We start from the raw sequence: 25,669 nt of genomic DNA on the forward strand, positions 1-25,669 counted from the left end.
CACCATAAGTTACGAAAATACTGTGATACACATATTTGGTCATACCATCCAGCCCTACTGGGCACCTCTCCTGTGTAAATCCCCAGCAGGATTTACCACCCTTCCCAGCCGGAAGTCACTTGACCTCCCCTCTTTGGGCATTTCAGAGAGTGCCCCCATCCTTCTTCCGGTCACGTGATGACGCACTGCCACACGCCACGCGAGCCTATGCAAGCTCCACCCCCTCCCCGGAAGAGGACAGAGCCCGCATGGAGATCCGTCTGCCGAAAGAAGTGAGAGGGACCCGGAGACGTGTGCCATGCACAGGTGAGGAGAGGCTGCACCAGGCTCCGTAGCAGTCTCTCGAAAGAGGACTTCTACTGCCAGAGGTCTCCTCTAAGTCCGACATAGACCAGGACCCCCACAGTTCATAAATCCCTATATGCAAAATTCAGTAAATGGAGAACAGTCCCGTTCCTCCGCAGGACAGTAACAGAACTGGGAAACTGCAGCCTGTGTCATCCTTATATGCAAGTTCCTGTTTCCTGTCCCGCGGATGAGGGGGCAGTCTCTCTATGGGTGCCGTCGCGGGCTATAGGGAAATATTAGTTTTTACTTCTAGCAAAAATTATTATTATTATTTATGTCATTTGGTAGCTCAAAGAATACAGTCATGGCCGTAAATGTTGGCACCCCTGAAATTTATCAAGAAAATGATTTCTCACAGAAAAGGATTGCAGTAACACATGTTTTGCTATATACATGTTTATTCCCTTTGTGTGTATTGGTACTAAATCAAAAAAAAATAAAAAAATTTTAAAAAGCAAATATGACATAATGTCACACCAAACTGCAAAAATGGGCTGGACAAAATTATTGGCACCCTTTCAAAATTCTGGAAAAATAAGATTTTTTTACAAGCATGTGATGCTCCTTTAAAAACTCACCTAGGGCAAGTAATAGGGGTGAGCAATATAAAAAGCACACTTGAAAGCAGATTAAGAAGAAGAGATAAGTTTACTTAGTCTTTGCATTGTGTGTCTGTGTGTGCCACACTAAGCATGGGAAACAGAAAGTGGAGAAGAGAACTGTCTGAGGACTTGAGAACCAAAATTATGGAAAAATATCAACAATCTCAATCTGGGCATGGACGGAAGAGAAAAATTTATGAAAGGTGTCAACGAAGGATAGTACGGATGGTGGATAAGCAGCCCCAAACAAGTTCCAAAGATATTCAAGCTGTCCAGCATCAGCGTCAGCACGAACTATCCGTCGACATTTAAATTAAATGCTATGGCAGGAGACCCTGGAGGACCCCACTGCTGACACAGAGACATAAAAATGCAAGACTACATTTTGCCAAAATGAACTTGAGTAAGTCAAAATCCTTCTGGGAAAATGTCTTGTGGACAGATGAGACCAAGATAGAGCTTTTTGGTAAAGCACATCATTCTACTGTTTACTGAAAACGGAATGAGGCCTACAAAGAAAAGAGCAAAGTACCTACAGTGAAATATGGTTGAGGTTCAATTATGTTTTGGAGTTGTTTTGCTGCCTCTGGCACTGGGTGCCTTGAAAGTGTACAAGGCATCATGAAATCTGAGGATTACCAATGGAATTTGGGTCACACTGTACAGCCCAGTGTTAGAAAGCTGGGTTTGCGTCCGAGATCTTGGGTCTTCCAGCAGGACAATGACCCCAAACATATGTCAAAAAGCACCCAGAAATGATGGCAACAAAGTGCTGGAGAATTCTGAAGTAGCCAGCAGTAAGTCCAGATCAAAATCCCATTGAACACCTGTGGAGAGATCTTAAAAATGGGGTTGGGAAAAGGCGCCCTTCCAATAAGAGAGACCAGAGTGGTCCAACATTCCGGCTGAGAGGTGTAAGAAGCTTATTGATGGTTATAGGAAGCGACTGATTTCAGTTATTTTTTTTAAAAGGGTGTGCTACCAAATATTAAGTTAAGGGTGCCAATAATTTTGTCCAGCCCATTTTTGGAGTTTGGTGTGACATTATGTCCAATTTGCTTTTTTTCCTCCCTTTTTTGGTTTAGTTCCAAAACACACAAAGGGAATAAACATGTGTATAGCAAAACATGTGTTACTGCAATCCTTTTCTGTGAGAAAGAAAAATTTCAGGGGTGCCAACATTTATCCATGGCCATGACTGTATCCAATGCAAGAACGAAATCCTGCAAGTTACTGTTCAATTTCCTTACTATCCAGTGTGGTAGAACAGGTTTGGCTGACTTAATTGAAGGTGGATCTATATACTGAGCACACAGCTACTCCAGCAGGTCTAGGTTTACACGGTAATAAATGGATACACCTTGTTCTAATTTGATATTCAGTCCTGTCCTACTGCATACAATTACATTTCAACCAGAAATGAGCCGAGGTGACTGACACCGAGAAGATTGTCCCGGATCTTTTACTCATCGCTAGACACCGGCTCATAAAATATACAATTTTATCAGTCTTGTCGTCTGTAGACGTCTTATCAGGCTCCTGCTTCTAAGTCTTCTTACAGGTTTTTATACTGAAAAGGATAAGAATGTATTCTTTCCTTTATAAAGAGGGACCAGGAAAGGTGCAGCCAGGGAATAGCAAGAAGCAATAGCCACGGCTAGTGCCGGCTTACCGGGCATGCTGGGAGTTGTAGTTTTGCTACAGCTGGAGGCAGCCTGGTTGACAAATGCTGATCTAAATGCCAGGGCTGCATTAATTTGGGAAAATGTCATTATGTAGGTAAATACTGCAATTTTGATATGCGATAGTGATATAATTAAAAGTAGGGATCGACTGATTATCGGTTTGGCCGATGTTATCGGCCGATATTCACGATTTTTGACATTATCGGTATCAGCAATTACCTTGCCGATATGCCGATAATGCGACGCCAAGACTGACCCCTGTGGTACCCCACTAGTAACAGTCACCCAATCAGAATAAGTACCATTAATAACCACCCTCTGTTTCCTATCACTGAGCCAGTTACTTACCCCCTTGCACACATTTTCCCCCAGACCAATCCTTCTCTTTTTATGCACCAACCTTTTATGTGGCACCGTACCAAATACTTTGTAAAATTCAAGATATACGACATCCAGCGATTGCCCCTGGTCCAGTCTGGAGCTCACCTCTTCATAAAAGCTGATCAGGTAAGTTTGACAGGACCGATCTCTCATAAATCCATGCTGATATTGAGTCATACATTTATTTTTATCAAGATATTCCAAAATCTCTTAGAAAACCCTCAAACAATTTACATACAACGGAGGTTAAACTAACATGCCTAAAATTTGCGGGGTCGCTTTCTGACCCCTTTTTAAATATTGACATCACATTTTCCATGCGCCAGTCCTGGGGAACAGTCCCTGTTACTAGAGAGTCCCCGAATATAAAATAGGGGTCTGTCTATCACATTACTTAATTCCTTTAGAACACAGGGGTGAATGCCACCTGGACCTGGTGATTTGTCTATTTTGATTTTTTGTAGGCGGCACTGTACTTCTTCCTGGATTAGACAGGGGACCTGTAGTGGGGAGTTTACCTTATCTCGGTGTATTTCATCTGGCATTTCATTTTCCTCTATGAATACAGTGGAGAAGAATTTATTTGCTTTTTCCTGATCCCCTTCTACAATTTCTTCCCCCGTTATTTTTTTAAGGAGCCAACACTTTCATTTTTAACCTTTTTGTTATTTATATAGTTAAAGAACATTTTGGAGTTAGTTTTACTCTCTTTGGCAATGAGACTCTGTCTCTACTTTTGGGGCTTTTAACTGTTTTTTACATACTCTTTTTTTCTCTATAGCGTTTTAATGCTTCCTCACTGCCATCCTGTTTTAGTAGTTTAAATGCTTTATTTTTGTAATTTATTGACCCCTAAACATTTTTAGTCATCCACATTGGTTTTCTTCTATTCCTGACCCTTTTATTCCCATATGGTATATACATCTTACAGTGAGAATTTAAGATATTTTTAAAAGTCTCCCATTTAGTGTCAGTATTCTTGTTTTTCAGGACATTCTCCCAATTTATAGTTAAAAAGGATAACAGTCACATGTTCACTCCCGCACTAACCACAGTTACTGATGGATAGTGCGTGGGACGCCGATTCATTTGATCCCTATCTTGCCCAGTTCCGTCCAGCCGTTCGCCTGCAATCTTAGTTTTTCTATACATGCAAATGTGGCTGTAACTAGCACGGGGCAGGGTTTTCAGGAGACTTATGAATATTCATCCCACCTCCCTCCGGCTCTCCCTCTCCCTGCCGCTCCTTACTGGTCTTCACTGCGCATGTCAGGAAACAGCACATGCGCAGTGAAGACCAGTTAGGAGCGGCGGGGAGAGGAAGAGCGGGAGTGAACATGTGACCGCCACAGTGCAACTAGGCTCCTGAAAACCCCGCTCGTGCCACTTACTGCCACATTTGCATATATAGAAAAAACTAAGATTGCGGGCGAACGGCTGGACAGATCCGGGCAAGGTAGGGATCATGTGAATCGGCGTCCCCCACACTATCCGTCAGTACTTGTGGTTAGTGCGGGACTGAACATGTGACCATTTTCCTTTAAGGGCTTCTCTGAGTTGATCGGACTTTGCCTTCCTAAAGTTCATTGTTTTTGTGGCCCCTTGAGACATTCCCTTATTGAAGAACAAGTTATAATGTATTATATTATGATCAATATTTCCTAGGAGTCCTTCTACTTGCACATTAGTTACTCTGTCAGGCCTTTTGGTTAATATTAAGTCTAGTAGAGCGCCCCCTATGGTCGGGCCCCCATTTGGGACAGATAATTGTCTTTAGCTATAGTCAGAAACCTGTTTCATTTATCAAATTCACAGAACACAGTCTCCCAATTTATATCAGTTAAAGTCCCCCATTATTATCACCTTATTCTGATTTGCTGCCTTGTTTATTTGCCTCAGTAATTGATCTTCTGGCTCTTCCATTATATTTGGTGGCTTATAGCAAACACCTATCAGAATTTTTTAATTTTTATCTCCATATAATTCTACCCATAATGATTCCACATTATCGTTTCCCTCCTATATATCCTCCCACAGTGCGGCCTTCAGACTGGACTTTATGTAAAGACAAACTCCTCCCCCTTTGCGTTTGTCGGCCATTCTTGATGGGACGTAGCTGCAGAGTGAGAGAAGCCATAGATGTGTGTAAGCTAGACAGATGTATGTATAATGTGTGTGTATGTATTATGCATTTATGTATGATGTGTGTATGCATGTGTGTATGTATAATGAGTACGGTATATGTATTATGTGTCTATGTATGTGTGATGTTTGTTTGTATGATGTGTGTATATATGATAGATGTCTGTGTGTACCTAAAAGGCGCTGCTGCTACTTCTGCTACTACTACCTACCTAAAAGTGGGCTGCTACTACTTCCTAAAGGGGGATTCTTCTACTATTACTGCGTAGGTGGGCTGGTGCTGCTTCAACCTAAATGGGGGCTGCTACTACTATAAATGGGGGGGTTTACACACACACACACACACACACACACATACATATATATATATATATATATATATATATGGGCTAAAACTATATACTGAGGACTGCATCATTATAAAAGGGCTACCATCTACATTGGGACCTATTTACAGGCAGTAACCCCTACTTATAGGAGGCTGCTACTGCCTACAGAGTTAATACCTACAGGTATCTACACAGGGACCTACCTACAGGTGGCACCCACCTACTTGGGGCATGTGAAGTGATTTACTTAATGGGGGACCTACCTACTCTTCCCCCAATCTGCTTATCTACCCACTCTACTGTATGAGACACCAGGAGGGTTATTATTACTGTATGGAGCACTGCAGGTGCTTAAAGAGTGCAGATCTTGGAGACGAGTTGATGATGGAAGAAATCGTTATGACGGTCTGGGCCAAATGGAGAAGAAAAAAGAAAAGAGACTCCGATCAGAGAAATCACCAGATGTAACTTTATGTTATCAGTTCTATGGTCTGTAGAGCCTGTGTAAAGCCGGGTTGACTACTATATGATCACTGTATGGGGGATTTTAGTCTGTCAATAGTGTTTTTATTTAGCATCAGTATGGTAATATCTCTTCATTATATGATGGTAATGGTCATGGTGTGGTGCAATTATTTGTCCCTTGTATAGTAGTGATAATGTTCCCTGTGTAGTGTTTTTTATTTAACAACAGTATGGTGGTATTAGTCACTGCAGTAGTACTATGTCGTCCTGGTGTGGAGGCATTATTTTATGTGAAAATCCTTTGTGCGCCCCTGGTGAGCGGTGATGCACACACTATATGGGGGGGGGCACCAAAATGCACCTAGTGTAGACAAAAATCCTTGCACCGGACCTGCGCACGGGAGCAATTCCAAGCGCCCGCCACATGCACGTATGGGGTAATAATGGCAGCAATTAGTAAGACATAATGAAAGTTATCGTGATCGACAAATTTTGCAATCAGAATATCTGTAATAGAAAGATCTGCACTTTTGTTTTCTGTAACCAAAAAGAACTCCAAGATGAGGACCAAATAGTGACTGAAATGCGTAAAGCTGTCCTGCTATAGTTGTTGCTTGAGAAAACACTGGGTGGGAAAGTGGTACAATATTGATGTAGACAACACTCTGAAGAGGGTCACCTGCTTTTTATTGGTAAAGTCTTGAGGCAGCATGCAATGGGGGGGGGTCGTAAGGCTGACTAACACGTCTTTGGATGCATTACATTTTGTTGGACGTTTTATTTTTATTTTTTGGCGCCATACAAGACTAATGGGGAATACAACAGCGTGTATGGGCTTTAAGGCTGGGTTCACATGCCGTAAAATGCCCAGAAAACAAGGGCAGACATTCTGCAAAATTGTACGATCTGGCAAGCGATAGGGCCAATCGGTAATGTGCCGTTTTGCAGACAGCAATGCATTTCTTAGCGGAATGCACAGAAAGAATAGACAAGTGTATATTCTTCCTGCGGATGCCAAAATCGGGAATGCCCCCGAGTGCACAGTGCAGCAGAATCCCACTGAAATCATGCGTGGACATTTCGATGCAGAATATTCCTGCGGAATTCCATGCAGACACTCCTCCGTGTGAACATAGGCAAAGAGCAAGAAACTTGTTCACACAATACTTCAATGAATGGTTCTCAGGAGGAGAACTTCATTAATCCACAGTACGGCAGCTAAACCTCAGACAGTCCGGAGAAAAGCAAAGAACGGGGATATCACTGCAAGGAATCAATTTTTTTTGTTATATTGCAGCATAACCTGAAGGCCGAGCACAATACTAGCATAACTGCAAAGATAAAAGTTCAGGAGAAACGTAATTACATGGCTATCCTGATATCTAGTAAAGCCAGGATTGCTCGGATTACAGAGCTAATGGAACTTGACTTCAGTGTAAGTCACCTCATAGTGGTAAGAAGATTACAGCTTATGCTTTCAAAGATAAAAGGAAAGTCTTAATGTGGAGTGGTGCCATAAATGAAGCTATTTTATAGGACAGGCGAGGAAGAAATATTGTATAAAAGAAGAGGAGTTCTTCTTTACATTTAATCACTCAGCTGCATCTTTCATTACTATATCCTGCAAACACTGCAGAAGTCAACCACTCACCTCAATGGGAAGTGAGCTGCAGTAGCCCAGCATAGCCACTAGGAAATGCACAGAGCCACCTACTTTAGGCTTGCATTGAGGGGGGCGGGGCGTGACACGAGGGGGTAAGAGGATGTCTAGGGGCTGAGTACCCCTTTAAAACACTTATCCCTTATCCAAAGGATTCCTGTGTGACAACACAGGACGCACGGGCACAGCGGGAGGCTGAATCTAGGGACGATCATCAAGTGCTACGTGTGACCCTGTCCTAAAGGGATATTATAAAGTTAAGATAACAGAACTTCTTCCTTCCTAAAGCAGCATGACTCTTGTTCACAGGCTGTGTTTGGTATTGCAGCTCAGCCACATTTACGTGTATATTATTGTAATATATTTTACGGTGGATTCTAAGGTCACAAGAATAAATAGGTCTAGGCACAGTAAGTAAAACTTAATAAATATAGTTTACTTTAGAGTAGGGATCGACCGATTATCGGTTTGGACGATATTATTGGCAGATATTCACAATTTTGGACATTATCGGTATCGGCGATTAACGCCAAACCCCCCCCCCCCCCCGCCGCCCAGAGACCACCACCGCCGCTGCCCCATTGCCTCCCCCAGACCCGGTTTTATAATTACCTGTTCCCTGGGTCCGCACTACTTCTAGCTCCGTCAGTGCACACAGTGACAGCTCAGGGCGCCGCCAGAGCCGGAAGTAGCGCGGACCACGGAAACAGGTAATTACAAAACCGGGGATGGGGGAGACAATGGGGCAGCAGCAGTGGTGGTTGGACTAGGGAGAACCCCAGGACAGGCAGGGGGAGAGAATCAGGAGGCGGCGGCGGTCTCTGGCAGGGCCGGGTTTAAATAGCGGATAACTTATACCGGAATATCGGTATATGTTATCGGCTATCGGCCTGAAAGGTCACAGATTATCGGTATCTGTCCTAAAAAAATTAACAAAAAAAAATCGATATCGGTCGATCCCTACTTTAGAGCCAATGCCAACTACAAAGCAACAAGAAGAGCAACAAGTAAAAGCCTAAGACAAAGCAAAAAGAGCAACAAGATACAAAGAAGTAAACAAAAACAAGATTAGTAAAACATTAGACACCAGTCTGTCTAGTGGGGCCTTTGAAAAATAGTGATGAAACTGTGCAGACGTACATTACCTAAAACTACTCTCATATCCAGGCTGAGTTTGATATCCAACAAGAGGGCATCTCCAGAACAGAGAGGTGTAAGACAGGGCTCGACAAATCCCAGGCGCCAGGTCACCATGTTGACTGAGAATTTTGTCCTGGCTCCTAGGATTTTGTCAGACCCTTCCTGACATATCATAAGTTAGGTGTGAGAGCTTGATGCCGGCTTTGGCCCACGTCATGCCTAAGGTAATGGCTGCTATCTTCAGCGGACAACCTGCCGGTAGTGTCAGACCTCAGAGATACTAGAAATCATGTCTCCTTGATGTTATAGATAAGCATAACTGGGTATTATTTACTTCTTTGTATCCTGTTGCACTTTTTGCTTTGCTTTTCCTTGCTCTTCTTGTTGCTACTTTACCCCTAGACATCTTTTCCCCTATCCAAAGGATAGGGGATAAGATGTCTGATTGCGGGGTCCCGCCGCTGGGGACCCCCTGATCACGGCTGCGGCGCCCCAGACATCCGGTGCACGGAGCGAGCTTCACTCCGTGCCAGATGACTGGCGATGCGGGGCTGAGGCTCGTGACGTCACAGTCACATCCTGCTCGTAACATCACGGCCACGCCCCCTCAATGCAAGTCTATAGACTTGCATTGAGGGGGCGAAGCGGCGACGTCACGAGCCTCAGGCGCTGCACTTTGGATAGGGGAAAAGATGTCTAGGAGCAGAGTACCCCTTTAAGTAAACTATATCTATTCACTATTGTGTGTGGACCTATTTATTCTCGCAAACTTGTAATTCACTGTCAAACAGTCCATGGACAAACTTGAAGAACACGTTTTTCTAATCTACATTCCCCTTTATTACATCCGATTTACAGCAGCACCTGATGAGAATAAAAAAGGAAAAGATATATGTATGCTTTCATGTTCAAGAGAGCGCATGTCATCTAATATCAGAGAAACCACATATCATCCAGAGCTGTATCGCTGCACAGATAGCGGAAAGGTCAGCACGCTTTTCGTTAGAGATAAAAGAGAAGGAGGAAAAAACGTGTACAACTGGGAACAATGGCTAATAAACAGCGCTAAATCACATTAACAATACTAATGTATAAAGCAAGAGTAAAGTCAATATGTCTGCACTGCATCCTTTACTAGAACTGCTCTCGCATACAAAGGAGGCCCAAAAATATATAACAGGAAAGCAAATAAATGTAAGGTCATAATGGTCATGTAATGCAAAGCAGACTCCTTCTGTATCTGGGGAGTATGCGATGGCGCCTGTGGCAGCAGATGTCCTGCGCTCAATGCAAATTACTGCCGATCGGAAACTAATGTGGCACACGGATTCTGGGTGTAACCTGGTATGCTACTGTATCTCATAGATGGAAGCTACCTGTCTGGAGACTGATGTCCTTCAAAACAAGCTCGTTTTAAGCCCCCCCCCCCCCCCCCTCCCTCACATATGTGGGTCGTTCAGCTGCGTTTCCTTTCAGCGCTATTAAAAAAGAAAAAAAAAAGGACGGAAAGGGAACACATGCCGCATGGGCGCCAATTGGTGCGAGTTTAGGCTGGGTCCACTAAGCCAGACACAGGTGAACCCAGCCTAGATTTATCTGGGATTGTCTACAGTATCATGATGCAAGTGTAGGGGGTCTTTAAAAGCCTATTCACATTATTTAGGGAAATGTTTGTGGATTTTCCACTGTTTCATTTTATAAGAGCATGAAGACGAAACCCCAATATTGTGCTGTGGCCAATGGCGGAACGATTTTACTGGTAATATGGCAGTTTCACACTAGCAAAAACGGTAGATCGATTGCTCCTTATCAGTGCATATGGTGTCCAGTGTTTTCTGAAAGTGTGCCTCCAGCTGTTGCAAAATAACTGTCTGGGCATGCTGGGAGTTGTAGTTTTGCAACAGCTGTGGGCACACTGTTTGGAAAAACACTGCTTTAGAAGCAGAGTTCCTCAACTTGTGGCTCCCCAACTGTTGCAAAACTACAACTCCCAGCATAACCAGAGAGCCGACTTACCTATAGTGAGCAAATGTAAAATCTAGCATCATTCTCATCTTCTAATTTGCCACTTTGACTATTTGCTAATGGCTGTCCGAGAATGCTGGGAGTTGTAGTTTTGCAACCTCTGGAGTTTGTGGACCATTGCTATGAAGAAACACTGCAAGTCAAAAGGGACTGTCCCTGGCAGCGTCTCCCTGCCCTACCTCCACCGCCTTCATTGATAGACTTCTTCCTATACCCAAACAGAAAGATTATCTATCAATCATGGCTGCCATAGGCCACCAGGGACCGCCCCAATGACCCTTGGTTGGGGCAGAATGAAAAGTGATAACAGGTGTGCTCCGGATGATTTAGGCATTGAGGCATTGTGCTATATTTATGCATGCTACTAGAAACTTCCATGTACTTTACTGTGTCATGGCATTGAATCACAATATTGTCTCATACATTCTATACTTACTGCAGAGGTGTAACCTGAAGCTCTTATGTCCTGTCTGTAACAGGAGGCCGCTTCCATGAGCCATTTATAACACTGGTGGATTCCTATAGACATAATCCCACCTTACGCCTGCACAAGGGATGAAGATTTCATGCAGTTAAATCCACAGCGGTGGAGATACATCAAATTGTGCATGTTTGGGTGGAGATTTTCTCAATTTTATTGGTTTTTAAAATTTCGAAACTTTTCAGTTGCAGATTCTGCTGTGGATTTAGTGCAGAATTTGACTTTCCCACTGAAGTCGGAGTAAATTCACTATAAGTTGACCCATAGAACGAAACGTTGCAGACTTAAAAAGGAGAATTCCAGCCAAAATTTAAGGAAATCTGTCATCAGTGTCCCCTGCTCTAACCTGACAATGATACTTATCTTGTCCTTTTCCGTGCTGTCGTTCTCCGGTAATCCTCTTCTGTATCTTCAGCTCCGGGCCCGACTTTGAGCATGGGCGGAGCTTAGAGATGTCATCGCTGCTGTTCTGCTGGGTCCCGCTGCTAGCAAATAGCAGCAGCGATGTCTCTAAGCTCCGCCCATGCTCCAAGTCAAGCCTGGAGTTGAAGATACTGAAGAGGATTACCGGAGAACGACAGCACGGAACAGGACAAGGTAAGTACCATTGTCATCAGTGTCACCTGCACTACCTGTCTGTACCGACAGGTTATTGCAGGCGACACTGATTGCAGATTTTCTTTAAGTTATCCCCAATCCATAGGATAGGTAGCTAACTGTGGGGGGGCCCCAGTGATCCCCGGAAAGGGACCCAGCTCTCAGTGAGGAGGGCATGTTGTGTACCGGTAGACGGCATACGCTACATTAATTTCTATGGGAGCGCCAAAGAGACCCGAGTACAGCACTCAGGCATCATCGGCGCTCCCATAAAAATAAAATGGAGCTTGTGCGACACACACACTCCTCACTGAGAGAGTCTGTGTCCCATTCTGGAGATTGCGAGGGAGGGGGATAAAGGATAAGTTCATTTTGGCTGGAGTTCTCCTTAAAAATTATGGTTCAATTCCATTTCTTAGCTGATTTCTTAATTAGTCATCCACATTACTGCTATACTGCAATACAATGTGTTTTTTCAGCGTACAAATCGACTACATATTCTACCTATGGCAACACTATGTAAGCTAATAATACTAATCTACACTACACAGGGGAAACTCGAAAATGAGAATATCGTGTGATTCATTAATGCAACTTAAAAGGAAATATCTCCTGGTAGACGGATGCATTGACCCTGGACTTAATGAAGCACAGTGGACCAACACCAGCAGATGACATGGCTCCCCAAATCATAATAATTGGGAGGGGAGGGGGGGCTTTGGGGTTTCATCAGCTGTAAGCCATAATCATCACAATTATGACAAATCACGGCTTGAATTATCTTGCTTTGCCTGTAATGAGTCTCTCTCATATATATTAGTTTCACCTTTTAAGTTGCATTACTGAAATAAATGAGTGGCGAGTCCTGGCTCATTTTTTACTGTCAGGGTGCATTCACACGGAGTAAATGAAGAGTAATTCACCGCGAAAAATTTACGGGCGGCAATTTTTTTTTATTTTCGCGCGAAATTCACAGGAAATTTGCATGCGGAACTGCGCGCAGACATGGAGGAGAAAGAAGTGAAGGGTTTTTCAGCCATTTCCGCGCAAATTCCATGCGAAAACGATGTCGGGCGGAATTTTTTTTTACCATTGACTTCAATTGATTTCTGCTAGCGGATTAAGCTTGAAGAATGAACATGTTCTTTCTTCAAGCGGAACGGAATTCAGCGTCGGAATTCTGCTAGCAGAATTTCCGCAGTGTGAAAAGGCCAGCAGAAATAACATTAAAGTCAATGGGCAGAGGAGATGTGCATTAATTTGTAGCGGAGAATTCAAGAGGAATTACTGGAGTAAATTCCTCTTGAATTACTCCGTGTGAACGCACTCTCAAAGAGAGCACAGATCCCGCGCTTGCTTCATAGACTGTTAACGCAAATAAATGCAATTTTGTGTTAACGTATTCCTGCTTATGACATAACTTTATGTCAAATGGCGGGGAAGGGTGAAAGAAAGTTTTTTTTTAATTTTTTTAGGGATTTATTGCCCATATCAGACTCTCACCATCATGAGTCCTACAGCACCATCTGTTTAATTCCAGCACTGCTGCATCTATGCTTTTCATTACTGTAACTTGATCATGTGATCACCAGACTGACTTACTAAAAATCAGTGTTTAACCACAGCTGTCACGCCCCCTCACATAGGCTTGCATTGAGGGGGCGGGGCGTGATGTCACAAGGGGGCGGGCCGTGACGTCACAATGCTACGGCCCCCGTGATCGCCAGTAATCAGACCCGGAGCGAATGTGCTCCGGGGGCTGATTCTAATAGGGTGCAAGATCACGGGGGTCCCCATCCGGCATCTTAGCGCCGGAGTACCCCTTTAAGCCCCTGGACCAGCAGCCTGATAAGATCAATTACTGTGTTAAGACAACTAAATCAGTATGGCTAAAACAGGAACAAGGCATACTCAAAAACATCTACATTATTTAATAGCCTATGGTGTACTATATAAGCAAAAAATAAATAAATTCCCGACGTGCTTCTTTAAAGGTATCCATACACATGTAACACTGCTGCATGTCAAACAACACACGCTACGGAAATATATCATGACACCAGTTACATTTATGTCAAAGCTCTAATCACCTAACAAACACCTTCTAACCTTTGATCGGCACTTACGCTACATGGACTCTATGGGGAAGAGCAGGGTTCACTAGGAAAGAGGAGAAACGTCTCAGAAATGTGACACTAGGGAGAGCTGTGGTTTTAGGTCAGAGTTACCCAACCAGGGTGCCTCCAGCTGTTGCAAAACTACAACTCCCAGTATGCCCGGACAGCCTTTGGCTGTCCGGGCATGCTGGGAGTTATAGTTTAGCAACAGCTGGAGGTACCTTGGTTGGGAATGACTGGAGCATAAACAGTGTGGACTACAGACTGATACAGTGTAGCAAACACGCAACTTCCAAATATGAGGAAGTTAAACAATATTTCCTTTATAAAAAAGTGCCTAAAGCATAAACTTTGAGCAAACTTCTGACGTGATAATCTTGGATCAGTGGGGGGCCCAGGTGCTAAGACCCCCACCAATCACTAAAACGAAGGGGCAGAAGAGCTTGGCTGGGCTCGGTGTCTTTTTTACCTCAGTTCTTAGAAAGCAGAGCATGCTGGGTACAGACCCAGTGAACATTTAACCAAGTCTGTACACCTCACTGAAAGTTTAGTTAAGTTTGAAGTGTTATTTACATTAAATCAGGGGAACACCTTGACATTAAGCATTTGTTAGATAATTATTGGAAAACAGGGCGACAACCCAACCTCTTTATAAATGCAACTTATACAGGGCTGGAGAGATCCTAGGAACCAGACAAGGAACTTATTGGTCTGTTTTAGGCTTCCAGCTCAGGTCAGGCGGTCTAAAAATTGTAGTCTATGGAATCCATTCTGGATCGACCCATTCAATTACATTAGGGCAATGCTGCACAATCTCTGGAGTGCGACATGGCATTCTTTGGCTGCTCCACCTGTGACCAGGTCAGATCTTTATGTAGCTCTAAACTTTGATAGAAAGTTCTATTATCTAGCTATTAAAAAATGAGACAAGAACTAGCTCTCCAAGTGTTTGCATTGGTTCCTGAAGTCTACCGTAGTCTGAGGGGAAATGCCAGTAGTCTGAGGGGAAACGCCAGTAGTCTGAGGGGAAACTCCAGTAGTCTGAGGGGAAACGCCAGTAGTCTGAGGGGGAAAGGCCAGTAGTCTGAGGGGAAACGCCAGTAGTCTGAGGGGAAACGCCAGTAGTCTGAGGGGAAACGCCAGTAGTCTGAGGGGAAACGCCAGTAGTCTGAGGGGAAACGCCAGTAGTCTGAGGGGAAACGCCAGTAGTCTGAGGGGAAACGCCAGTAGTCTGAGGGGAAACGCCAGTAGTCTGAGGGGAAACGCCAGTAGTCTGAGGGGAAACGCCAGTAGTCTGAGGGGAAACGCCAGTAGTCTGAGGGGAAACGCCAGTAGTCTGAGGGGAAGCGCCAGTAGTCTGAGGGTAAGCGCCAGAAGTCTGAGGGTAAGCGCCAGAAGTCTGAGGGTAAGCGCCAGAAGTCTGAGGGTAAGCGCCAGAAGTCTGAGGGTAAGCGCCAGAAGTCTGAGGGTAAGCGCCAGAAGTCTGAGGGTAAGCGCCAGTAGTCTGAGGGTAAGCGCCAGTAGTCTGAGGGTAAGCGCCAGTAGTCTGAGGGTAAGCGCCAGTAGTCTGAGGGTAAGCGCCAGTAGTCTGAGGGGAACTCTCACTATTTACCTCCATTCAGGACAAGTAGCTGGAGAAGTAAGTGGAAAAATACAAAAGCAGCACAGCCAGGCAAGGTAGAGGTGGTGCTCGCAGGTTCTGTGGATTTTGTTCAAAAATCCTCCATGCAAAAACGAGTCCCACAGCACACAAAGGTAAAGTGCAAAAAATTGGATGTGTTTATTCCATCAGAAAGTGCAAAGTACAGCTACGTTTCAGCAGCAGTAAGGCTGGAGAAGAAAGTGGCTACAAAGAGAATACAGTACAGTGCATTTTACAACCAATGCGAGTCTTTGGCTGTCCGAGCATGCTGGGTGTTGTAGTTTTCCAACAACTGGAGGGACCCTGGTTTGCAAACACTGTGCTATTGTAACAAAGTGTATGATGTCCATAGCAGCCAGTTTCGCATTGCTTGTGAAATGCACTACACAGGAAAAGCTAGCTAGGGATCTAAATATAAACGCTGATGAGATTCTTTTAGGAAGTTGTTCAAAAATACATGAAAAGAAAGAAAAATCCCCAGCTGCTAAAGTGATCGTGTGCAAACATTTGCCTTCACGGTTGTTGTGCCCTGGGGCTCATCCAGACACCAGGAATGAATGCGGTGTAGTTGTCTCCTCCGCGCCGTACACATCACCGCAGTCAAGATGCCGCAACAAAGGCCGCATGACGAAGACGCCTGCAGAGCTCTGTATAACTGGAGGATTCCTGTATAACCAGCAAAATACAGCATGTGTGACCCTACCCTAAGGACGTATTCACACACACACCGTATTCGTTACAGATTAGACGTTTCAGATACGCAATTGCATTTTTTGCAAATTTTGGCGTATCAATAAAGGAATTGCCTTTTAAAATCCTGCATCCGCAAGCTGCAACATCAAATCCGCAGTGAATCAGGTGTGTGGAAATACCCCCTAAGGGTACGTTCACACGTACAGGATCTGCTGCATATTTTCTGCAGATGATTTTGCTACCCCATTAAAGGGGTACTCCGGTGAAAACCTTTTTTCTTTTAAATCAACTGGTGGCAGAAAGTTAAACATATTTGTAAATTACTTCTATTAAAAAATCTTAATCCTTCCTGTACTTATTAGCTGCTGAATACTACAGAGGAAATTCTTTTCTTTTTGGAATGCTCTCTGATGACATCACGAGCACAGTTCTCTCTGCTGACGTTATTATAATAATAATGCTTTATTTATTGTTGTCCTTAGAGGGATTTGAACCCAAGTCCCCAGCACTGTAAGGCAGCAGTGCTAACCACTGAGCCACCATGCTGCCCTTACCATACATCTGCTATGCATGGTTGCTAAAATGGACAGAGATGTCAGCAGAGAGCACTGTGCTCGTGATATCATCAGTGTTCCAAAAAGAAAAGAATTTCCTCTGTAGCATTCAGCAGCTAATAAGTACTGGAAGGATTAAGATTTTTTTAATAGAAGTTATTTACAAATACAGTGGTCCCTCAACATACGACAACTTTTTTTTATTTTTATTTTTTTTTAATTCAACTGGTGCCAGAAAGTTAATCAGATTTGTAAGTTACTTCTTTTAAAAAAAATTATTTACCCTTCCAGTACTTATTAGCAGTTGTATGCTACAGAGGAAATGCTTTTCTTTTTGAATTTCTTTTTTGTCTTGTGCACAGTTCTCTCTGCTGACACCTGATGGCCGTATCAGGAACTGTCCAAAGGAGAAAATCCCCATAGCAAACCTACCCTGCTCTGGACAGTTCCTGAAACGGACAGAGGTGTCAGAAGAGAGCACTGTGGACAAGACCAAAAAGAAATTCAAAAAGAAAATAATTTCCTCTGTAGCATACTGCTGCTAAAAAGTACTGGAAGGGTAAAGATTTTTAAACAGAAGTAATTTACAAATCTAACAATAGAAGAATGTAGCATTCACTCACAGCAACAATGGCATCAATGTTCCCGGCTAGAGGGGATCGCGGGTCGGTGTCTTGTGGACTTCAGGAGCGCTCAGAGGCTACAACCGGTTTGTTTCACGCACTGTTGTGCGCTTCGTCCGGCCTGTTGCGCGGCGTTAATAAATTTGGCACACATAGGCAAAAGTGGGAAATGTAGTAGAAAAAAATAGTCTGTTCCTCTTTCCTGCTGTCTGAATAGGTTTGGCTGCTAGGTTTCCTTCTGGATCTTTTGTTTTTGGAGTTTTTTTTTTTAGCTTTTTCACCACATCTAAATAATTCAATAACTAAATTGTTGTCATGGCTCAGAATAGTGGTAAACGGCGTTTAGTGTGTGTGTGTTTATTTTTTTAACACTGTTTTTTCTCCCTAAATGTACTTACTCTTAGTTTTTTTTTGTTTTTTTTTACTTCTTCTACAGATCCATGTATCCTGTGGACTCCTTCGGATTCTGTGGACTACTTCGATGACCAGCGTTTTTCTTTGCTTTATGTTAATAAAATGGTTAAAGAGGGCTTGTGGGGGAGTGTTTTTTTGTAATAATATTTTTTTTTTTTAAACCTGTTGTGTTTTTTTTTTTTTTTACTTTACTGGACAGGCTTAGTAGTGGAAGCTGTCTTACAGACGGAGTCCATTACTAAGCCGGGCTTAGCGTTAGCCACAAAAACAGCTAGCACTAACCCCCAATTATTACCCCGGTACCCAATGCCACAGGGATGGCGCTCCAAGGTCTAGGCGGTAACAGGCTGGCGTTATTTAGGCTGGGGAGGGCCAGTAACAATGGTCCTCGCCCACCCTGCTAACGTCAGGCTGTTACTGTTTGGTTGGTATTTGGCTGAGAATAAAAATAGGGGGGACCCTATGCATTTTTTTTTTCAATAATTATTTATTTAAAAAAAAAAACGCATAGGGTCCCCCCCCTATTTTTATTCTCAGCCAAATACCAACCAAACAGTAACAGCCTGACGTTACCAAGGTGGGCGAGGACCATTGTTACTGACCCTCCCCAGCCTAAATAATGCCAGCCTGTTACCACCTAGGCCCAGGAGCGCCATTTTTGACGCTCCGGGCCTGTTGGTACCGGCTCTTCCCGGCACCCCTGTGGCGTTGGGTACCGGGGTAATAATTGGGGGTTAGCGCTAGCTGTTTTTGTGGCTAACGCTAAGCCCAACTTAGTAATGGACTCCGTCTATAAGACAGCTTCCACTATTTAGCCTGTCAAGTAAAGTAAGGAAAAAAAACAACAAGTTTTAAAAAAATTTTATTACAAAAAAACACTCCCCCACAAGCCCTCGTTAACCATTTTATTAAAATCAAACAAAGAAAAACTCTGGTCATCGAAGTAGTCCACCGAATCCGAAGGAGTCCACAGGATACACGGATCTGAAATGAGAAGAAAAAAAAAATGGGTTAGTACATTTATAATCACCTGCTCACACATCTCCCGCCTGCACGACTACAACTGCCAGCATGCCCTTACAGTAAGGACATTCTGGGAGTTGTAGTTGTGTGGTGCAGGAGATGTGTGGGCAAGTGACAAGCTTGTCCCCTGCCCCCAGCTGCAGGACTACAACTCCCAGCATGCCCTTACAGTAAGGTGGGGCGGAGGCCGGGCACAGTGTTTCCCAACCTGGGAGTTGTAGTTTTGCAATATCTGGAGGCACCCTGGTTGGGAAACACTGTTTTAGGCCAGTGTTTCCCAACCAGGGTGCCTCCAGATGTTGCAAAACTACAACTCCCAGGATGCCTGGACAGCCAAAGGCTGTCCAGGCATGCTGGGAGTTGTAGTCTTGCAACATCTGGAGGCACCCTGATTGGGAAGCACTGTTTTAGGGCTTGGGCAACTTACCGGCTTCTGTAGGATCCAGCACCGCACGACATTGCCGCAAGACACTGCCGCGCGACAGTGCCGCCCGACAATCTCCGTCAGCGATCGTCGCTGGAGCCTCGGAAGGGTAGGTGAACGTCTTCGCCGGTCCCCTTCAGCTGTTTAGTTTTGCAACAGCTGGAGGACTACAGTTTACAGACCACAAACCAGCCTGCGTGTCCTCACTGTAAGGGCATGCTGGGACTTGTAGTCTTGCAACAGATAGCAGACGGATGGGAGTTGTGTGGCGCTGGCAGGTGAGAGGGGGTGGAAATCACTGTAGTGTCCCGGTAGCGCAGTGAGGGTAGCGGGGAGAAAGTATGTCGGAGCCTGGGCGGCAGTAGCTTTTCCTGCTCCATGTTGGAGCTGGAGAAAATTTAATAAATTTTTACAGCCGTTGCGACTGTTTATTGCGCAGCTGCGACTGTCGCAGTTAATAAATACCTGACCACTGCAAGTCAAAAATGCAAACTAGCGTAAATCAAGCGGGAAAAAAAATTAGACTTTCTAGCTCTTGCTAGAGAAAGTCGCACGAAAAATAGGGTAGGCGCAATTGCGACAATTTTGCGCCAAAAATAGTCAGAAAAAAAATTACTAAACCCCTTAATAAATGGCACCTGCCATTTAATCTGTGCAAAGAGGTCAGATTTGAACAAAATGCTCCCGTCCTTAGGGTCATAATGGGCTCCGTCCCCAAGGGGTTAAAGTGGCGCCATTCTGGCACCTGCCATTTAATCTGTGCACTTGTCTGTTAGGTTGGTATGATGTCTTATAGCTGTATTTTGCACTTGTTTGTATTTACTTGGTGCACTTGCCTTGAGTACTTTATGCACACGGCACGTTACTAAGTGTCGTTCGTGTTCCCATTGATACACTATGTATAACAGAGAGTTGGGACTTCCTGAGTGCAATTTTACTATGGCGGTTATATCATCATATCTTTAGCTATTTTATACTGTGCAGGTTCCAATGACGAGAGAGAGACAGAGAGGCTGTCGCTATATATATATATATATATATATATATATATATATATATATATATATATATATATATATATATATATATATATATATATATATTTTTTTTTTTTTTTTTTTTTTTATTATTTTTTTTTTATTTTATTTTTTTTATTTTTTTTTATTTTTTTTTTATTCCCCCCCAATAAAAATTACTATTTTACACATTATTTTCAAGTGACACCTATTTATTTTGCTTTTGGTTGCTTGCATACATGGAGTTCACCTCACTTTTTGCTTTGTTTTGAGATGGACTACTTTAGTATTACACTAATGGGTGTTTTTTCTTTGGGTTTTTCCAAAACTCCCCTCCCCCCATGTAGTCTACATTTGATATTTTGGTAATTTATACGCATAAAAAGCCTACAGAGATATGAGGACACAAACTGACCACGGAGCTCATGATAGAGACAATTTACCCCCCTGTAAACCGAGATCTCCGGGACTCGCACTTTTACACTTCTTTCTGGTCTCTACCAAAGATGAAAAGTTCTTCCCTACGCACAGGACAGGAGATAACTGATTGGTGGTCCGACCTCCAGCACCCCCTCTAATCACTAATACAGAGGTCAGTTGTCCCCATTTAACAGAGCTGTGGCTCGCTCGCTATGGATGGGATTTGGCGCTAGGCAATATACAGAAGTCCCATAGAGAGTGAATGGAGCGGAGGCCGATCCTGCTGCTGCTCAGATCACTCCAGGGATGACTGTCCTCATTAGAGATGAGCCAACTTACAGTAAATTCGATTCATCACGAACTTCTCGGCTCGGCAGTTGATAACTTTTCCTGCATAAATTAGTTCAGCTTTCAGGTGCTCCGGTGGGCTGGAAAAGGTGGATACAGTCCTAGGAGACTCTTTCCTAGGACTGTATCCACCTTTTCCAGCCCACGGGAGCACCTGAAGGCTGAACTAATTTATGCAGGAAAAGTCATTAACTGCCGAGCCGAGAAGTTTGTGACGAATCGAATTTACTGCAAGTTCGCTCATCTCTAGTCCTCATCAGGTCCCATAGTCACCCCCTCCCCCACGATCAGCTACGATCGCCAACCTGTGGCTCTGCAGCTATTGAAACGGTGAGTTGTAATGTCGCAACAGCAGGAGAGCTACATCTTGGAAGCACTGTCCGGGCATGCTCAGAGTTGTAGTGTCACAACAGCTGGAGAGCACTGTCTGGGTGTGCTGGGAGTTGTAGTGTCACTACAGCTGAAGATCTACTGCAGTGTTTCCCAACCAGGGTGCTTCCAGCTGTTGCAAAACCACAACTCCCAGCATGACCGGACAGCCTTCGGCTGTCCGGGCATGCTGGGAGTTGTAGTTTTGCAACAGCTGGAGGCACCCTGGTTGGAAAACACTGATCTACTGGTTGTTGATCACATTTTTTGGAGATGGGAAAACCCCTGAGCTGTTGTAAAACTACAATTCCCAACATGCTGCTAATAGCCTGTCAAAAGCTGCAGAGCCATCGGCTGGAGACCACAATGACAGCTCCATGTAAACGACACCTGGGAGCAGTCACAGCACTGCTGGGAGTTATAGTACTGTGGCAGCAGCTTTTGGAGTCAGGAAAACCCCTCCGAGTCCCCATTTAGTGCTCAGCTGTTGGGAAACTACAAATTCCATCATGCCTGGACAGTGTGCTGGGAGATTTAGTGTTACTACAGGCTGGTGATCACTGCTTTTGGAGTCCTTAAAGGGGTTATCCAGGGGAAAAAAAAAAAAGAAATAGAGAGATATATATATATATATATATATATATATATATATATATATATATATATCTCAACTGGCTCCAGAAAGTGAAACAGATTTGTAAATTAATTCTATTAAAAAAAATCTTAATCCTTTCAGTACTTATGAGCTGCTGAAGTTGAGTTGTTCTTTTCTGTCTAAGTGCTCTCTGATGACACGTGTCTCGGGAACTGTCCAGAGTAGAAGCAAATCCCCACAGCAAACCTCTTCTACTCTGCGCAGTTACTGAGACAAGCAGAGATGTCAGCAGAGAGCACTGTTGCCAGACACAAAAGAACAACTCAACTTTAGCAGCTGATAATTATTGGAAGGATTAAGATTTTTTTTAATAGAAGGGATTTACAAATCTGTCTAACTTTCTGGAGCCAGTTGATATATAAAAAGAAATAAATAAATACAGTACAATAAAAAGTTTTTTCCTGGTATACCCCTTTAACTGTCGAGGAACTACAATTACCAGCATGCAGCCAACAGTCTGACAACAGCTGCAGAGATTTATCAAAACTTGTCCAGAGGAAAAGTGGCTGAGTTGCCCATAGCAACCAATCAGATCGCTTCTTTCATTTTTCAGAGGCCTTTTCAAAAATGAAGGCAGCGATCTGATTGGTTGCTATGGGCAACTCAGTAACTTTTCCTCTGGACAGGATTTGATAATTCTCCCCCATGACATCTAAACGCAAAGGTCACCTTGGGAGAAGTGATAGCACTGCTTGGGGTTGTAGTTCTGCAACAGCTAAAGAGCACTATCCGGGTGTGCTGGGAGTTGTAGTGTCGCAACAGCTGGAGAGCTACATGATGGAGAGCACTGCTTTTGAAGATGGGGGGAAAAAAACGAGTCTCAAGATGTTGTGGAACTACAACTCCCAGCAAGAAGCCAATAGTCTGGCAAACCGATGCAGAGCCACCAGCTGGAGACCACAATGATCTCTCCAGGTAGACATCACCCAATCCCACAGGGCAGTGTTTCCCAACCAGGGTGCCTCCAGCTGTTGCGAAACTACAACTCCCGGCATGCTGGGAGTTGTAGTTTTGCAACAGCTGGAGGTACCCTGGTTTGGAAACACTGCCCCAGGGAGATGTCATAACACAAACCACTGCTGGTAGTAGTAGTTCCACAACGATAGGAATAGTTCAAAGTATGGACCACTGCTGGGGGTTGTAGTTCCACAACCATAGCAATAGTTCATAGCAGGGACCACTGCTGGGAGTTGTAGTTCCACAACCATAGCAATAGTTCATAGCACAGACCACTGCTGGGGGTTGTAGTTCCACAACCATAGCAATAGTTAATAGCACGGACCACTGCTGGGAGTTGTAGTTCCACAACCATAGCAATAGTTCATAGCACAGACCACTGCTGGGGGTTGTAGTTCCACAACCATAGCAATAGTTCATAGCACGGACCACTGCTGGGGGTTGTAGTTCCACAACCATAGCAATAGTTCATAGCACGGACCACTGCTGGGAGTTGTAGTTCCACAACCATAGGAATAGTTCATAGCAGGGACCACTGCTGGGAGTTGTAGTTCCACAACCATAGCAATAGTTCATAGCACGGACCACTGCTGGGAGTTGTAGTTCCACAACCATAGCAATAGTTCATAGCACGGACCACTGCTGGGAGTTGTAGTTCCACAACCATAGGAATAGTTCATAGCAGGGACCACTGCTGGGAGTTGTAGTTCCACAACCATAGCAATAGTTCATAGCACGGACCACTGCTGGGGGTTGTAGTTCCACAACCATAGCAATAGTTCATAGCACGGACCACCGCTGGGGGTTGTGCCATAACAGCTGGAGAGCCACAGGTTGGTGATCAATTCTTTTAGAGATTGACAACCCCATGTAGGCTCAGCTGTTGTGGAACTACAGTTCCCAGCATTCCACTATTAGTGTAACAGCTGCAGAGCCACCAGCTGGAGACCACGGTGACAGCTCCATGTAGACATCACCTAGGTCAGTGTTTCCCAACCAAGGTGCCTCCAGCTGTGGACAAACTACAACTCCCAGCATGCCCGGACAGCCTTTGGCTGTCCGGGCATGCTGGGAGTTGTAGTTTGGCCACAGCTGGAGGCACCCCGGTTGTGAAACACTGACCTAGGGAACAGACATAGCACTGCTGGGAGTAGTAGCTCCACAACCATAAGAATAGTTCATTGCACTGGTCATTGCTGGGAGTTGTAGTCCCACAATCACTGAACAGTTCATAGCACTTACCGAGAACACAGCATTCTGGAGGCCGAAGGGGATGGGGGTGAGCCGGGCCAGGGCTACCACCTTGAGCCCGCTGCCCCCCTCCACCACCCGGATGACAGCTCCCAGTCTCTGGCTGCTCTCGATCTTCGCCAGCACCCAGTGGGTGAGCAGTTTCTTGCAGAGCAGGTGGGCGATGAAGGTCCCGATGAGCACCCCGACTATGACCAGCCCGATCCCCAGCACCAGGCCGTACAGGTACCCGGCCGCCACGTTCAGGACGATGTACCCCCAGACACAGGGCAGGGACACCAGGATGAAGCCCACGATAAAGAGCAGCACCCCGACCACACTGTCCAGGCTCTCCACCCACACCAGCAGGTCCTTCAGGTAGTGCCGGGCCAGCGCCACCGAGGCGCAACACACCGCGCTCACCGCGCACAGCAGCACCAGGCTCCGGCACCAGCACGCGCCCCCCGGACAGCTCCACGGGTCCACCCCAGAGGCGCCCTCATGCGGCGGGGGAGAGCTGTGCATCAGCGGCCGCTCGTCTTCTCCCAAGTCGGAGCAAGGCAGCAGCGAGTCCTCCCGGCCGTGCATCCAGCGGCCCAGGGTCTGGCGCCCATGAGAGGCGAGGAACTGCAGAGCCGAGCCCGACATCCTGCCGCTCAGTGCCGCCCGGGGGTGACCATCGGCTGAGCCCGGCTCCCCGGTGCCCGGCTCCGGTACATAGCGCCGCGCACACACTGACAACAACACAGATGTCGCGGCTTCCACTGCTCTGCGACTGTGGCGACGTCACGACAAGCCCCGCCCACCGCCTCTCCTGATTGGCTGGTGGGCGGTGCAAGAAGGATAAATCTGTGTCTCAGCGCTGTGAGTAAACCAGAGATTTTGAAAGGCGGAGTCAGTGGCCACGCCCATTCGTATGCCCCGCCCATCATGTAGATACAGATGTGCACAGGCAAAGAGATGTGTTATAGTGATGGACGTGACGTCACGGCATAGACATGAGCGCAGCTTGCTCGGCGCATGCGTACAAACATTCCTGTTCTTTAAAAGTTAGCTGTTCTCTACGTCAGTGTTTTCCTCACAGTGTGTCTCCAGCTGTTGCAAAAACTACAACTCCCAGCATGCCCGGACAGCCGTTGGCTGTCCGGGCATGCTGGGAGTTGTAGTTTTGCAACAGCCGGAGGCACACTTTGGAAGACACTGTTCTAGGTGCTTCCAATAACATTCCAAATGTATTGAATAATAGGCAGAACTAGATGGACAGATGTCTTCTCTCAGCCATAAAGGCTATTTATGTCTTATAGTGAGATTCTCTTTGTTGCCCGTAGC

At 45.0% G+C, this 25,669-nt stretch overlaps 1 protein-coding gene across 1 annotated transcript in view; it reads right to left on the reverse strand.

The window, feature by feature from the left end:
• Window positions 1-25,125, reverse strand: part of TMEM64 (transmembrane protein 64) — a 44,862-nt gene extending 19,737 nt beyond the window's left edge. Inside the window, 1 exon segment of the mRNA XM_056522315.1 lies at window positions 24,353-25,125. Within this exon segment, the coding sequence (XP_056378290.1) occupies window positions 24,353-24,988 (636 nt within the window). The 5' untranslated portion in view covers window positions 24,989-25,125.
• Between the last annotated feature and the right edge of the window lie 544 nt (window positions 25,126-25,669).

Source organism: Hyla sarda, chromosome 5 (assembly GCF_029499605.1).
Source record: "Hyla sarda isolate aHylSar1 chromosome 5, aHylSar1.hap1, whole genome shotgun sequence".
Classification (NCBI taxonomy): domain Eukaryota; kingdom Metazoa; phylum Chordata; class Amphibia; order Anura; family Hylidae; genus Hyla; species Hyla sarda.